This window comes from Solanum dulcamara, chromosome 9, assembly GCF_947179165.1.
Source record: "Solanum dulcamara chromosome 9, daSolDulc1.2, whole genome shotgun sequence".
In the NCBI taxonomy this organism is placed as follows: Eukaryota; Viridiplantae; Streptophyta; class Magnoliopsida; order Solanales; family Solanaceae; genus Solanum; species Solanum dulcamara.
Window position 1 is genome coordinate 24,505,151 of NC_077245.1, and position 18,589 is coordinate 24,523,739.

An 18,589-nucleotide genomic window follows, 5' to 3' on the forward strand; every position below is an offset into this window, starting at 1 on the left:
CCGATGCGAGACCTAATTTTTAAATCGGGACCTAACTCAACTTCCGACTCAAGATTCGACTTCCAAATGTAGACTGGATATCGAATTTCAAATCGAAATACGACCACACCCAACTTCCGATCGAATTTTCAAATCAAAATTTGATTTTTTTAAAAAATATTTTTTCTTGGGAGAGGGCTGGGAGCTGGTTTGGGGGGGGGGGATCGAGATAGGGATGGTGTAATAAAATAAAATAATTAAAATTTAAAATATTTTTCAGAAATAACTTTTAATCTTTTTTTTTGGGGGGGGGGGGAGGGGGGAGTGGGGGGGGGGGGGGTCTGGTAGGGGGATCTGGAAGCGGTGTGGTAAAAAAAATTTAAAATTTAAAATTTAAAATAATTTTCAAAAATATTTTTTTTTGTCGGGTTGGGGGGCTGGTGGGGATCGGGGTAGGGGATGGGGTAAAAAAATAAAAACTTTGAAATACTTTTTAAATAATTTTTAATTTTTTTTGTGGGGGGTGGGTGGGGGTGGGGGGGAGGGGGGCATAGGGGAGTTGGCAAAAAAAATTCAAATTTTTCAATTTATTTTAAATTTATTTTTTGTTGAGGGGGAGGGTTTGGGCAGGGACGGGATAAGAAAAAAACATTGTAATTTGAGGTTAGATGAGAGTTTTAGAAAATATTTTTCTTAGTTTTGCGAGGCAAATTATTTTTCTTAAATTTAAGGAAAATAAGTTGATTTAGAAAATATTTTTCAAAACATTTAAGCCATCAAATATGAGAAAATTGAAAAATATTTTCCAAAAAATTATTTTTCTTCGTACCAAAAACACCCTCAATATAGTCTATGGGCCAAGTACTTCAAAAATGGATCACATAAAATTGTGCATTAAGGGTAACCAGCAAGTCTTTTTATAATTTTAGTGATGGTGTGAGTTCAATTCTCATTACCCTTTTCCTTTCCCGTCCACAATGTAAAAATGGAATTTAAAAAGAAAGAAAGAACACATAACTACAAGTCCTACTTCTACAATCCTGATTTTAATGCAAGCTTTAAACATTTTTAAAAAAGGTGATTCATGTGATTCCTCCCCTTGGTCCTTTTTTTACTCAGATCCATCCTTTGCAATAATGCAATGGGGTCATTTAATATGTCTCTTTTCCATTATTATTTTTCCAAAGTCTATTGAGCGTGCAAATTGGCCTCCCATCACCACCACAAAAAAAAAAAAAAATTGAAACAAAAAGAAGCCCTCATTATATATACACATTAGGAAAGAGAAAAATAAACATAGTAAAGACAACAACATTAAAGAAAAAGAAAAGACAGTACTCCCTTCTTTCTTCCTCCTTTTGCTCTTTTCATCTGAAGAATCTCAATGGCTGCTTCTCCTAATACTAGAACTCCAAGATATGGTCAAAGAGCCACCAAATTTTCAACCCCAATTTTCAATCTTTCTTCTTCACCTTCTCCTTCTTTACATGGTCAAGATTCCCCTTTTAGCGCTTTTCAATTCTCTAAAAAGGGCGTGCCATTTTCTTGGGAGCACATTCCTGGAATTCCAAAGCAACAAATTTCAAGGAAAAATAGCTCTTCTTTAAGCCAACTACTTCCATTGCCACCACCAGCTAGAAATCCTTCAAATTCAGCCAAGAAAATACAAAGGTTTCGCGACGAATTTTCTCCAAGAAAGAGTACTGCTAGTGAAGGTTTCAAGAAAGATCCCTTTTTTGCAGCATTTGTGGAGTGTTCCAAGGATCATCAAGAACGTCATGAGAATTTTAGTAATATGTGGAAGAGTACTACTTCTTCTTCAAAGGTAATGGCATCATCAACAAGAAGTTTAAGTGACAAATTTGGATTCATAAACATGTATGCATCTTGTAAAAGAACTTGTACTGTTTCAGAGTCCATTGTTCATCTTCCAAGATCAAGAAATTATGATCTCCTTAGAACTCGTCGACCAAGCCGATAAAAAAAAAAGTCACTCAAGTTTGGTGTTCAAATTATAATTGGAATATTCTTTAACTTGTTTGAGATTTAGACGTAATTAATGTTATTGTATGTTATTTTTTTCAAACTTTTTTATGCTTACATATCTTAGAAGTAGGGGTGTACATGGACCGGGTTGGTTCGGATTTTTTATAAACCAAACCAAACCATTTGTGTCGGATTATTAAATCTATAAACCAAACCAAACCAATAAAAGTCGGGTTTTTTATATCAATTTTTCTCGGGTTTTTTCGGGTTTTTCGGGTTTTTTTGGGTTTCTCGGGTTTTCATAGTATCTAGTAAAAAGTACAGAGCAGTACTTCTTAAAAAGAACTCTAGTACAAAATATCAACATATAAAATGGATGCAGAACACTGTTTGAAGTTTTAACTTTATAATATAACTTTATAAGATGAGCTTTTTTTGTATATTATTTAGATGAGCTTCTCAAATCTAAATCTAAATGTAAGAAATAAAACAAAAATTATGAAAAAGTTTTAAAAAATATTTATAAATTACATTTTAATAAATATTTTTATGTATAACATAATTTAAAAGTAGTATATCTATAATCGGGTTGGTTTGGGTTCGGTTTGACTTTTTTTAGTTAAAACCAAACCAACCCTATAATGGTCGGGTTTTTTTTTCAAACACCAAATCAAGTCAAACCAAACCACTAGTCGGGTTTTTTTTCCGGTTTGGTTCGGTTTGTCGGTTTGGTACGGTTTATCAGTTTGCCCTGTACAGCCCTACTTAGAAGTCTTATGGAATACGTGAGAACAGCTAGATGAATATGTCCGACAATTATATAGTAGATCTTTTTTTATGTTTTTTATATTATATCTTACTTTTTGGTTTGCTAAGTGCAAGTTCCAATGCACAACTTCGTCTCATGTGTTGTCACAATGTCTAATGGAAATCGTATCCTTTCTGTATTTCATGTGATGAGTTTATGGCATCTTAAGTAAACGTTACACAAACCACATGTGAGAGTTTTTAAGTATTGAGAAAATAATATTGGACCACAAAACTTACTTATAAGTGGAGTCACACACAAAACATACAGACACTCATTGAATTACCACATAATTTCAGAGTGTTATTAGAAATCTAAATGTACTGTAGTCAAAGTGAATACATACTACGATCTACTATGTTAAAAATAGATGTTCATCTTTTTATTTATGGGCATTAAAATATTAAAATGACATTTTGTGCCAATGTGTTTGTATACACGCATCTATCACATTAGTAAATATATTTTTTATTTTTTTTAAATCTTCTTATTCTTTTTATTTTGTATTTAAATTAAGTTAAAATAGTTTGGGGGAGGGGGAAGGTAATAAAGTCTTAATTAAGTTAAATTGTATCGCTGAAATTTCGGCCATGGTTCAGAATACGTATGAATTATCCCAAAGATAATACTTGAACTTCACCTAACATTTGTTGCCCTTGTTTTAGTAAATGCCCCCTTTCACCCAAACAATTTTCTTTTATGCTTGGTCATTTATTTTGTCACTACCATGTTCTTTTGTTCTTAAATAATTTTAGTTTAGAATAATAATTACTAATTCTCAAGTTAACAACTAAAGTATGCCATATATCCAATTGATTAGGCCAGTAAGAACACAGTACTGAGAACCGTACAACTGGGGGATAGATTCCTCCTGAAAGTTTTACTTTAAGAAATCGTTTGATAGAGTATATTAAAAAAAAAATATATGCATTAATTCTGTATATTATATATATTAATATCTTATTTAGTAAATCTTTTTAATCTATGTATAACTAATGTATGACCGAATGATAGATGCCTTGTGGAATTGTTTTACTTTAAGAAATCGTTTAATAGAGTGCATTAGAAAAAATATTATGTACATTAATTTTATGTATTATATATTAATACATTGTTTAGTAAATCTTTTCAGTCTATATATAACTAATGTACGATTGAGTGATAAATGCCTCGTGGAAGTTCTACTTTAAGAAATCATTTGATTGAGTGCATTACAAATATATATATATATATATATGCATTAATTTTGTGTATTATATATTAATACCTTGTTTAAAATTCTTTTCAATCTATGTATAACTAATGTACATCCGGATAATAGATGCCTCCTGAAAGTTTTACTTTAACGGATCGATTTGGTAGAGTGCATTAATAAAAACTGTAATGTCTCATTTCATGAGAAATTACTTTTATATCTGAAATAACCATTTTCACTTCTCTTTAGCGTTATCATGCTTATTATGTATTGCGAGGATGGTTGGCAAGGTTCCTATGCGATCGGGTTGGTTTTGAGCTTTTTGAGTTGAGTTATATTGAAATGATTGACTATGGCCAATATAGCTTGATCCAAGCAAAGGATGGTGATTCTATCAGTTTCGTTGAATATGGAACGTTGAGTTTGATCTAGTAGGGTAGTTGCTTAGAGTTTCTAGACCTTATGTCACTCCCCGAGCCTACACCGTGGATGTAGCTGCCACTTGAAAACCATTATTGGTCCCAAGCGAACAACTTTGTCTGGCTAACTCACTCAGCGGAAGACTTAACTCATAAATAAACTCAGATGGATACAATGAAACATGCAACTTACTACTGTTTAGTAAAAATCATGACACTCAAATATATAACAATACATGAGACTTAACTCAATGTTTTCAAGACATACTCAAGGAAATAAGTTGAATAATGTCTAACTAGTGTATGAAGCCTCTAGAATACTGACTCTGAAATAGGTAGCGGGACAGACTCACGACTACCTCAAACTGAAAATAACAAAAATAAAGACTCTAGAGTGCCTCTCAATGTATAGAGGTCTCACCAAAGCTGGATAGAAAAATGATCTTCAGCACTGCGCTTGTTGATGATCTGTATCACCTGTATCTGCATCATAAAATGATGCAAGTCGAATGACGTCAGTACATGAAATATATGAGTATGTAAAATGGAAAAATAAAACTTCATTCAGGATACTCAACTTAAGAACTCAACTCTGAAAAATAGCTCAACTCAAATAAGCATGCAATATAATAAAAGACAATGCTTTAAAATACATGTAATAATGATGTAACTCAGTGTATGAAAATATAATACTTTACCTTTTTAGGAAGTTTCTGTAATCGATAACCATCACTTATAAGCTACGTGATGATACAACATCTTGACCATTTTGCTAGAGCCATTCTATACCTTCCAAAGGTATAGGACAAACTTTAACTTATGGATCCATCTTATGAGCCTTCTTAGAGGCAATGAAGAGTCGCCCGACTTTCGGTACGATCCTATTCTATGATGGCTGCGTAATTTATGGAAGTAAATTGATTTGACTCTTGTTTTCACAACCTTGGACCGCCATGATTGGCAGCCACACTAACCCTCCGGTGGGAGAACCAATTTTACGACCCAAAATAACAACACTGACAAGATATAACAAGTTTAAAGATACGACTGTAGCTAGAATATAAATAATAGGGATGAGTTCCTATAAACTCAGCTAGAATCTAGTAAACGAATCAAAACATGCAGAAATCATCTTAGGAACTGAAAGTCAATCGTACCAAAACTCTAACAATCATCAAGTCTAAGGAAGGGAATGCAATCCCGAAAGAGAGTCATTAAAATAAAACCAGTTTCTGAACATCTAAGTCTCGGTAAAAAAGACTAGAATAAAAGAGAGTCCATGGTAGCCTGAAAGAAATAGCTCACCCTTGAACTCGAACAACTAGCACTCCTCTAAGCGAGGTCTCTCTGCAGCCAGCTGAATATGCTCTTTACTCAACATAGATAGAACAAGTGAAGTATCAGTACACAAAATTAATAGTGTACTGATAGCACCACGCAACTAGTCAGTAAATGAGTCATGGAAGGGTAAACCCATCATAGTAAGCATATATATACAAAATAACTAAACCATTTTTATCTCAAACAATACTCAAAAATATCACAGTTCATCAATCCCAATATTATGAAATTTCACATAAGGGTCCTCTCATGGGACTTGTAAACACTTATTTTGTGTCGGAACGTGACACTCGATCCAAATGTGTGTCAGAATGTGACACCCGATCCAATTATATGTTGGAACGTGACACCCGATCCAAACATACAAAGCAATTATAAATTACCAACAATAGTCAAAATTATATCACCAAGAATAGATTCATCTTAAAACAGGCCAGTAGTGATCATTTCACATATTTCATAGCATGCTTCCCTATTCATATACACATATGCATTGTGACACCCCAAAAATTTCTATGCCAAGACCCAAACTATTCTTCATATGCGTATAGGATCGAACTCTATGACTTCTAATTTTACATATGAGTTAGGATTAATTCCTAAGTATTTGAAGTATATTAGATGTGTTTTAGAGTCGTAAGGGATCTGTAACACCAAGATAAGTCCAAAGAATTTCTATCGACTAAGTTTTCATATGAGTTCATAATAGGGTTAACTTCAAACGACCATATCTCCTAACATATAACGTATTAGGTGATGCATGAGATATAAAATTAAAAGTCTTTGAGTCTTATTTCCAACAACATCAAATTTGCCTCATTATGAGTTTGAAGTAAAATGTTATGCCCATTTTACTAGAGGCTATCACTGCAGTAGTGCGCCCGAAATTAGTTGCAGTAGTTTTGGCTCTTGCGCGGCACGCCACTATCGCGCTTGCAGGGTTTTGAACCCATTTTCAGATTTTTTTGATAAAGGACATCTTGGACAATTATCTAATTACATATATACGAACTTGGATGCGTTTTGGGGTCATTTTGTAGTCTTTTGTCCTTCATCCTCATCTTTCTCAAATCATCTCCAACAAATTTGCTCTCAAACTCAAGGATTCAAGCTCCTCATTTAGGACCTAACATCAAGATTTCTTCAAGTTCTACTCTAAGATATGTGGATTTTCATCCATGGGTTCTTCCACCCATGAAGGTCAAAATATTTTCTCAACCTAGTATTTCAATTATAAGTGATGAAATCTTATGGGCTTTTACATGATGATTCCAAATGCATAGATTATGGTTTATTTGAAGTTTATTTATCTATATTGGTATACATATTGACTTGATTTCTTGAAGTTTATGATGTTATAAAAGGTATTTATATGAAGGCATGAAAGAAGTTTTAAAGATGTATTGGAAGGTTGTTTTAAGATATTTTAAATGATGCATTCTTTCCCTCTCATGCATGCTATCTTTTACTTAAATTTTTGGAAGGTTGAATGAAATGAACCCGCCTAATTTTTATTATGTTGAAATGAAAGAATGAATCCAAAATAAAAGTTTATGAAAAGCCAATTTTTATTTGTAAGAGAGTCTTATGAAATGAAAGAATGATGAAATGATATGAAAGAATGATTGTTGGTGGAAGGTTTTCTCACCCAAGCGAATGAGCAAAGGCTCATGAAAAGTAACGAATGATGAAGAATGAATTATCCCTATGACATGTTTAAGATTATGATATGACATGTATGACATCCCGATATGCCATCAATGCTTTTGAACATTTTTTCTAAAGGTAGGTCCTGATTAGTATGATACCCAAAATACCCTCAATGATCGTGGATCAATTTTCTTATAAATAAAAGTTCATTAGTAGTATAGTAAATAGGGTATGGCAGTCATGATGATATTATAAATCAAATTTCAGTAATGGATTCTTTATGAAATAAAGAAAATTCTTGCATATATGAATCACCGAAGGTTTTAATGAGCTATTCTATCGAATGTGATGTTTTAAATTCTCAAGTTATATGATATGACTATTTTAAAGTATTAAACTATTCTGTGGAGTTGACTTCATGTTTTATGATTTGTCTATTCCGTTGATCTTACCTAGCACCGAGTTGGACTAGAGGGCGAATATCTAAATTTCTAAGAGGTGAGTACCCAAAATATCAAGGCTTGGAGGTGAGTACCCGAGTCTAAGAACTAGGGGTGAGTACCTGGTTCACACAATCGCTTAGTGGATCCACTTAGGCATGACGGAGTCTACCTTGGCAAGTAGTCTCTCTTTTTCTTCCAGTGTAAGGGTAACATCGGGACTCCATGTTATAGCTCACATGGTTTATGTTGGTTAATGGTCGCTCTCACAAAGGTAAAAGGCCCCTCTCCCAATGTTTAAGATATTTCCTATGATGTCTACTATAACAGTTCCTCTTACAAAAAGGTAAAATGTCTCTCCCAAAATGATTAAGGTATTTTCTTACTATAGAGGTATCTCTCACAAAGTAAAGTATGCGCTCTCACAAGGTTAAAAGTTTCTCCCAAAGGATTTATGGTATACTTCGTTACGATTCATGGTATTTTCAAAGTATACGTTTTTCTTTAATAATTCATGATTTCCATTATGGTGGTTAAGTTCTTTTATGATTCATGATGGTTCCTATATTGCATTGGCCAAGTATCATGATTTCAAATAGTATTTCAAATGGTTTCATGATTTTAAAATGGCCCATTATATCATCTTATTGTATCATGACATTCTATAAGAAAAATGACTTCTTATTTTGACTTATGATTATCACTATAGTGTTTATGTTTTCACATGACTCCATTATGGTTTCCAAATTGCATTGAGGGTGTTCCTGAATTACTATCATAATTTAATGATTTACTTAAGATGTTTTCTAACTTTATCAATTGCACATTATTATGACATGCATTGCATTGCTCACCTATTTAGTACATTCAAAGTACTAACGCATACTCTTTGCCTACATGATATCACCATGTAGAGACCAACGTTCCTCCTCGTCCTCCTCCACGTGGCTAGTTGAGATTGCTTAAAAGTTGCTTTTGGGTGAGTTCCCATGTTTCGGGGACAATACTCCTCCCCTTTCTAGTATATGTTATGTTGAGGCATTAAGACACATATTTTGGTACTTCATTGTTAGCTTATTTGAAGGTGAGCTAGGGGCATGTCTTATCCATCGCCTGGTCTAAGACTAGAGGTATTGTTGGATAAATGTAAGATAAATATTGACTATGGATGTTTGCTGTGATGATTTCCTATAGTCCCTCTTTTGTTATTGATTGTCATTACCTATGAAAGGCTAAATGAATGCTAAGAGGCTTGTTTGAGGTATCTTCAGGTTCCTCATTCACCATGTCACGTCTAGACCATAGGCTTGGGTCGTGACATTCATACAATAAAGTAATTTGGCAAGTACATGAAACACATACGGGAAACAAAACCATCACTTACCTCGAATTCAAGCTTCAACAACTCTAAGGTGCAGAAGCTTTCCCTTTCCGGGTTCGTTCTGCTTGTTCTTTTCTAAAAACAGTAAACACATTCAAAGGATCAACAAAATGGCCTAACTAATATGAATTATAACACAATTCTCATCCTATACCAAACCTATGATCCTAACCCCCATTCTAGGCTACTTTCCACGTTAGTTTCAATCCAAAAACCCTCCCTCATGATCACTCACCATAGATTATGGGTTATAGGAATCAATTCACAAATGTAAGGAGTAAATTACTTACCTTTGGTAAAATTAGGGTGGAAACCAGTAGAAAATCACCCTTGGTCATTTTTGGTCCTTCAAGAACAAAGTGGGAATAAAATAAATCATTCTAGGTTTTTTCCTCAACTTAAGTCCCATCTGTCCCACCACAGCGAGACCATCCCTCTCTCGCACGTTTCACGAAAATAGAGAGAGCTCAGAACTTAATCTCTAAACCTCCATTTCACAACATATCCTTAACCCATGGCATCTTAAATCATACCCTTCATGCTAAATTAAATTCGGAAAGTTTTACTCATCAAAATACAATTTCGTAAAGCCATAACAACTGTATATTATCTTAGCTATCAGCAAACCCAATTAGACATTTGGTTTAACCCCAAACCTATTACCGGGTTATCCTAGACTTCTCCTGACTTAGAATTCGTCTAAGTCTAGCCTAGGCTAAATTTTTTCAAAGTTACTATCTAAAGTTTTCTGGCCCAAATTCCTTCCCCATTAGCCTATTCATAATGATGGGGACATATCATTTCAATAGATACCAATTTACCAATCACTCATCCCCGAGTGACTATCTAGGGAAGATAGGGCTAAAGCAAAGGTAGAATAGTACCTGCTTTGATGAACAACTAAGGATACTTATCTCGTATGTCCTTCTGGTTTCCCAAGTAGATTCTTCCACTGAATGATGCTTTCATTTCACCTTTACCATGTTGATCTCTTTAGTCCTCAATTTCCAGATATCGCGATCAAGAATTGCAACCGGCTCTTCCTCGTATTGAAGATCATTGTCTAAAAAAAATAGAGTACCATTTAATAATGTAATCCCATCGCCATGGTACTTCTTTGCATCGACACATAGAACATCAGATGTACTCCAAACAGTCTAGGTGGTAAGGCAAATATGTACGCCATTGGCCCTACATAATCAAGAATCTTAAAAGGGCCAATATATCAAAGACTAAGCTTACCCTTTTTTCCAAACCTCATTACCCCTTAATGGGTGACACCTTTAGGAGCACTTTCTCACCTGCCTGGAATGTAATATACCTAAATTTATCATCATCATACTCTTTTTGACGATTTTGAGTTGCTAAATGCTTAGCTTGGATGTTTCTTACCTTATTCGGAGCATCCCTCACTAAGTGTAACCCTAATGGCTTCACCTCCCAGCTTCAAACCATCCCATGGAAGACCAGCATCACCTCCCATAAAGAGCTTCGAAGGGTGCCATCTCAATATTGGAATGGTAACTATTGTTGTAGGAGAACTCACACAAGGGCAAGAACTTCCCAATGTCCCCCAAAATTGATCACAGATGCTCTCAACATATCTTTTAGCACCTAGATAGTTCTCTCTGATTATCCATTTGTCTGTGGATGGAAGGCCATGCTTAAAAGTAGTTGCATGCCTAGCTCTTCAAGCAAGTTTCCCCAAAATTTAGAGGTGAACTGCATACCATTGTCTGAAATGATGGAAATGGGTACCCTATGAAGCCTTACTATCTCCTTCACATAAATCTTCCCTAATTGTTGTGCATTGTAGTCCACTCTAACCAACATAAAGTGTGCTGACTTCGTCAACCTGTTAACCACCACCCAAATAGAATCATACTTTCTCAAGGTCTTGGGAATCCCCACCACGAAATCCATGACTATTTTCTCCCATTTCTATTTAGGAATGAGCATTCTTTGAAGCAACCCTGCAGGTATTTGGAGCTCATATTTCATATGTTGGCAATTCTGGTACTTGGCTATATATTCATCTATGTCTCTCTTCATACCCGGCCGCCAATATAGTCGTTTCAAGTCTTGGTACATATTGGTTACTCTAGGGTGAATAGAGTACCGCAAATCATAAGATTTAGATACAACTTTCTAAATTATGCCATCTACCCAGGGAACACAAATCCTTTTCCTAAAGTTGAGAACCCCACCAGTATCAAGTGTTGAATCTTGGGCCTTGCCCGCCAAAATGTTTTCTCTAATCTAATTCAAATTTATATCTTCAAACTGTTTGGCCTTAATGTCCTCTATAAAAGTGGGCCTTAGATAAATAATGGCAATGACCCTACCTTTATCTGAATGCCTAGTTTCATGAACCTGGCCTCCAAGGCCTGAATCTATCTAGCTAGGGGCTACTTGTAGGCTCCCAAATAGGCTAGACTGCCCATGCTATCCGTTTTCTGGCTTAATTCGTCTTCCACCATATTAGCCTTACTTGGATGATACTGGATGGTAACGTTATAATATTTGAGCAACTCCATCTACCTATGCTGTCTCAAATTCACATCTTTTTGGGTGAACACATGTTGCAAACTGTGGTGGTCAGTAAATACCTCACACTTAACACCATAAAATAATGTTTCCAGATTTTCAGGAAAAACATTACCACTACCAACTCCAAATCATGAGTCAGGTAGTTTCCTCTCATGCACCTTTAACTACCATGAAACATAGACTACAACATTCTTATCTTGCATCAACACAACACCCAAACCTAAATGTGAGGTATCATAATAAACAATAAAGTCCTTACCTTCGACCAGTAGGGTCAATAGGTGCTGTGGTTGGAAGAGTCTTAAGCTTTTGGAAGCTCTCTTCTCATTTGTCAATACACTCGAATGGCAACTCATATTTAGTTAGTCTGGTCAAATGAGTAGCGATAGAAGCAAAGTTCTTCGTGAACTGGCGATAATAACTGGCCAGTCCTACAAAACTCCTAACTTCAATCATGGAACTAGGCCGAGTCCAATTCTTAGCTGCTTTAATCTTTTGTAGGTTTACCATTACCCTTTCGTTTGAAGCAACATGGCCCAAAAAGGCAAATGAAGGCAACTAGAATTCACACTTAAAGAGTTTTGCGTACAACTTTTTCTTTTCCAGAACATCTAGAACAATACGAAGATAATATGCATGTTCCTATTCACTCTTCGAATACCCCAAGATATCATCCATAAACACAATAATAAAAAAATCTAGGAATGGTTTAAAAACCCAATTCATCAAACTCATGAAGACTGCAGGTGCATTAGTCAATCCAAAAGACATCACCAAAAATTCATAGTGCCCGTACCTGGTTCTAAAAACTATTTTGGGTACATCCCTAGGCCTAATCTTCAATTAATGATTCCCAGATCTGAGATCAATCTTTGAAAAGACTGATTAGCATGGCAAGTGGTACTTATTCTAGATGGTGACCTTATTCAGTTTTAGGTAGTCAATGCACATTCTCATGCTACCATCCTTTTTCTTAATAAATAACACCAGAACACCCCATGGAGAAGACTCGGATGAATGAATCCCTTATCAAGGAGTTCTTGAATTTGAGCCTTAACATCTCTCAACTCTGCTAGAGCCAAATGGTATAGAGGAATAGAAAATAGGTGAGTGACTAGCTCTAAGTCAATGTAGAAGTCTATGTCTTTGTCCGGAAGCATACCAAGAAAGTTTATAGGAAATACTTTTGGAAACTCGAACACTACCGAAATAGACTCAGTAGAGGAAGACTCTACATTAACATTTCAAATATGGGCAAGATAGGCCAAAAAACCATACCCTACCATTTTCCTAGCCTGTAGAAAGGATATGACCTTAGCTATCTTAGGCTTGTACATCTCTTCCCAGTCTAACCTTTCCCTTCCGGAGATCTCTAGAGCCACATTTTTTGCATTATAATTAAGTACAACAAAATAGGGGGACAACCAAGTCATGCCTAAGATTATACAGAAATCGGTCATGTCTAACACTAAGTCAAACCAAGTCTGAAACCCTATAAACATCATAGAACAAGCACGAAAAAGATGGGTGACTATGACCGGCTCTCCAACAGGGGTAGAAACATGGATGGGGGCATCAAGTATATCACATAGTGCATCAAAACCCAAGGCATATTTCATTGACACATATGAATAAGTAGACCCCAGATTAAATAAAATAGTATCCATCCAGTCACATAAAAAAAAGAGTACATATGATTAATATATTAAACGCTGGTGCCTCGGTCTTGCTAAAAAATGCATAAAACTAAACTCGGTCATCCTGACGGGCCACCTCCTTACTTGGTATGCTTCTCTTTGACCTGCACTACCATTACCTCATCCCCAACAGCCTCACTGGTTTTACTCTTTGTCCACTCTATAGAGATCCTCTACCATTACCTCCCCCAACTACGGGTACTATTGCTCTGGCCTACTGCGGTGCTGAAGCTGTCCTGCGAGGGTGAGGACAATCTCTTTTTATATTTCTCAGCTTTCCATAATTGAATCAACTACACTCAAAAGACGGCCATCTACCCAGAAAATATGCGTCTTGACCCTCATAGGCCTGATGTTGTTGTAGAGTACCTGAAAAACTGTCAGTAAAAGTGGGCAGAGCCAACTGAATTGGTTGGGCTAAAATTATCGGCCTACCTGAACCTTTAGAATATGATCCCTAAATATTACATGTCCTCTTGGGCTGTTTAGCCGAAGCCTTGGACAACTCATCCCCCTTACACCCTCTACCTTTTCACAAAGTCACTGACTTCATTGAAATCATGAGAACTGACAACACCTATAATTTGGGGCTCAACCCCTTCACAAACAACCAAATCCTCTTTTCCTCTATAGTTACCAGCTGAGTAGTATACTTGGACAATACATGAAATTTTACCTCATAAGTAGCCACTGACATACCACCTTCTCCAAGGCCATGAACTCATCCTTTTTGCGGTCTCTCAAGGTGCGTGGTACATATTTTTCTTAGAATAGAGCATGAAATTGGACCAAAGTAAGTGGGGGCAACTCTAGTGAGCGAGACTCCACATAAGCCCTCCACTATTATTTGGCCTCGTCTTGCATCCTGAAAGTCGCAAATTCTTCCCCATGATGATTTACTATGCCCAGCTTGTGCAACCTCTTGTAGCAATCAAGAATAAACTCATAGGCATCCTCATTTTCAGAGCCATGGAAGACTTTCAAAAACTTAGTGAGCATTTCTTGTTAAGTGTCGATCATGATGAGACCCATGAGGGGTCTGAAAAAGGCAGCAGTGCCTACCACCTCAACTACCAAAGGGCCTGCGACAGTAAATGAACGAGCAACAGGGCCTACTATAGTAGGCATGAAGGGAATGGCTCTAGTGCCCGCCAACCCACTTAGGAAGGCCATGATCTGCTGAGCTGGGATAGGTTCCAGAGGGAAAAGACTGGTAGCCCCAGCTTGGGTGTCTTCCTCCTTTTCAACAACTCCTTCTTCCTTCGGCTCAACCGTAACTATGAGCCGAACCCCATTATAGCGAGTGTTAACCATATGCAGACAAGAGAGTGAAAGAAGTTAGATACTAATTTGGATCACCAAATACCAATAGGAATCAAGTTATAGTACTTAGGAAAGAAGATAGAGAAACTTTTCCTATAGTCATGTAGCCTCTCGAAGAAAAGTACAGACGTCTCTGTACCATTCTGCAAGACTCTGCTAGACATATTTTGGTATGACGAGATAATGAACCTAGGGCTATAATACCAAGTTTTTCACAACCCCGACCTATCATGACTGGCACCTACATAGACCAATGTACAGTCCATCCTATGTAATCATAGTCTGAGTCTAAATCTTTACTCTTTAAATGTCATCTACGACCATCCATCTACGACTCTGAGAAGTTTGAGTGGCTCTTGGTTTCTCTTGTGGCTCATACTTGAATTTATTTCCATAGACTTCTCAGCTACGAGTTTCACCTATAGCTCGTGGAAAGGGCCACGACTTGTAGGTTCACTTGTAGATGGCCAAAACTTTACTGCCAACACTATAATCTTCATCTCAACTGCCAAAACCTATTTTCCTGCAAATCAAAGAAAAAACACAATCAAATCTACTAACAAATGCTTAATGACTTGAAAAATCCGAAGTTTAAAGGTTATAAGTACCGTAAATCCATGGTACATCAACACACTCAACTAAAAATTGTTAGTTGTCCTCAAGCGAAACAACTATCACATAACGGTACTTAACAAAAGAAACAAATCAAGAGCCTGCAGTAATCACATGGCCTTTTACAATCACGATACCGTCCATTTTCAGCTAACAAGCTGTGCGTCAATCTTTTCTTATCAATATACTACATGCGGATCAATACATGGCATAAATATACCAATAGATAAGATTACATAAACAAACAACAATCACTAATACAATACATTCTCGACAATACTACTTGTGCCCTTACTGAAAAGAAGTCCCATTTTTCACATATATCAAGATTTTTTCTCAAGGATGGGGACAAGGTATACACTCACTCTTACAAAAGATTTGATAATTAGACTCTTGAATAGTTGAATAAGGATCACTATTGGACTTTTAACTTGTAACATATGCTCAGGTATAGGTGTGGTATAATTGGATGATACTGATGTTTTCCCTCCTTGGAGCTACCTTATCTTATCTTCACTTTTCGTAACCAATATTCATTTCACTCTTTGCTGTACTTTCCTTAAGTATTTCATCAATGTCCGGGTATGGCATTAATTCCTCCTTTTCTTCTTATATTATTTCTTCTTCTCATTTCTTTCTTTTCCTCTTTAACTTTATCTTTGCATCACACTCATTTATTTACCTTTTTCTCATTACGCTATTATTTTTATCACCCTTTCTTTTATTATTTTTCTCTATAGTAGCCACCCTCAACTTAGACATTTAGCTTTAGTTGAGGTGCACAATGTCCAAGGAGGCACCAGGGACAAAACATAGTTCAACAATGAACGAAGGAAAATGTAAATTGGGTAATGAAATAAAGGGTCAATTTCAAGCTCAAAGATTTTGATCGAGGGATACATAATCATTTTGGTTGGTTGTGTTTAGGCTAGTGTACTATTTTCAAGAATGTTTTGTTATCCTTTCCTAATCACTAGTTCAATTATCATAGCATGACTATGGGGCAAATTTTGGATTGACATATACAATAAGAATTAAGCCATAGCCTCACACACACATGACACCAAGTTGCACTATCAATCATTGAATATATCTGGCTCATGCATCAGTTTAAGTCATGATTATCCTATAAGTCTATGTCATGTCATACAAAGTTCTCACATAGTCAACATATCAATGAAATAGGTATATCATATAAAATTTTTGGATTGGACGGATCCTACTTTTTTAGTTAAATATTAACCATTATGCCATATTTGCCTATTCTTCCTTCACATTTTACAACATATCCTAAATGCCAATGTTTCAACAGAAATTAAAGGTCCTTAGGGAAAGAACACTGAAAAGGAAAACTCAAGGACACATATGAGTATCTGGGCTACTCAGACTGCGCCAAGACACTCATAAGGAAAACACAATATCCCTACCACCTCTAAAAAAGATGTGCATTGTCCTAAATGCACTATAGTGACAAACTTAAAATGGAGGGTGAAGAACAAGAAATTGTGGCGCCTAAGCACTGGAGTTTAATGTAGTGGTGGATGGTTCCATTGGTGTGGACCCCACTATATTAGCAGGTGTCTCGCAATCAACCTGTGAGATGCCATTAGAAGTGCCTCTCGAACTTCAAGCTCTAATACCCTTCTGCCTCGTTCTCTTCATCTGAATCTGCTCAGATAATTAAAGTGTGTCGGGCCTCATCAAGATCATGATGCTCTCTCTTACTCGTGCGATCCTTATATCCTTCCAAAGTATCATTATCAGTGTGTTTCCACTTTTCAAGTGCTAATGGAGGGTTCTCATCCTTAATAAATCTATTGTAAAAGTTGAGATAGCCAGTACAAGTATAATGGGAAGGGGCATGCTAGTATTTTATCTAATGTGGTGACCTCTAATCAGAGATGCTCTATCTTTGTTCAAAGATCAGCCATGTCTGGACTCTATATGCTCTTAAAGCGACCATTTTCCCTCTACTCGAAGACATCAAATTGACCATGTACTCTACGCTCCCTCTTATCTAAGGTTGTTTGAAGCTTCATTGTATCCCGCTCCCCAAACTTGAATACTACTTTCCAAACCTATGGCTTGAGCTGCTGAACTAACTAGGCTAACTAGGTCTCAGTGCGAGTGTTCCTCTATACCAAACTCTAGAGGAACTCGGCTAAAATAGTGATCAAATTAGCAGAGTGTGGGTGTTGTGTGCCATTGGGAGTAACAGTGGAAGGTAGGGAAATAGTAATTCCATACCTAGTCGACTCTCTAGTAGGGGGATCCCCTTCTGGAATAGCTTTATCACAACTCTATTCTGCATCTAGAAAAATTAGTTAATTTAACCTGAAACTATGGAGTGCATTGCTGGGAAAATAGATTTGTGTCATCTTTGAGCAGCCCAACATCCTGAATTCGAGTAACCTCAATCAATTGATATACCCTGATGTGGAATATACTCTAGAGTCCATAGAAATTTGATAAATCATACGTGGAAATGAAATGGTCGTGGTATGCCAGAACGCTCTTTCATGGATCTCTGTAAGGATGCATCGTATAAAGTCAATCTCATACCCTTCCATAATACTCTCCACAACACCGCACAATCTAGAGTCAAATAATTATTCTCCATAGTGGGGAATAATAGAGATTACACTACAGCCCACCAAAATTTTGATGCGAAGTTCAATGAGGCTTTCTTTATCAGACTTGGGATGGATATCTTCTCAGCATTGACTCTTTGCTCTGTTATGTATTTGGCTATCCATTTCATCACCTCTTCTTTCGAGGCTGAATCTTTTATAATGTTATTATTCTGGATAATACTCATATGGTAATCATACTCGATTGTCAAGGCTATCTATTCATATTCTGATCCATGAAGAAAACATCCAATGGTGTACTCCGATATTTCGACCAAAACACCACAAACTAATGTACTATATTATGAAGGTTGGTCAAGCTCTTTGGCTTTGGATGGTTTGGTGTTGGTCACTGTTGCCACGTATAATGCATAGAACTCATGGACCATGGCTGGACTATATTTGTTCGAATAGGCTACCATCCACTCACATCTATGATGAGAAAAGAGATTCTGAATTTGAGGCACTACCGCTAGACTTTTTGGAAGAATGCGAGGCTCCTCCATAATTTCCCAATTAGACTTGCCTTTATCATTTTGAGTAAGTCCATCGCAGTATATCATGAGCATCCCTTGTAC

The 18,589-nt window shown here is 36.3% G+C and overlaps 1 protein-coding gene across 1 annotated transcript; it reads left to right on the plus strand.

Annotated features, from left to right (window-relative positions):
* The first annotated feature begins 1,104 nt into the window (after positions 1–1,104).
* Positions 1,105–2,249, plus strand: LOC129903051 (uncharacterized). The gene has a single exon (XM_055978530.1). It carries the CDS (start codon positions 1,364–1,366, stop codon positions 1,958–1,960), a length of 597 nt encoding a protein of 198 aa, XP_055834505.1. The 5' UTR covers positions 1,105–1,363; the 3' UTR covers positions 1,961–2,249.
* The last annotated feature ends 16,340 nt before the right edge of the window (positions 2,250–18,589 follow it).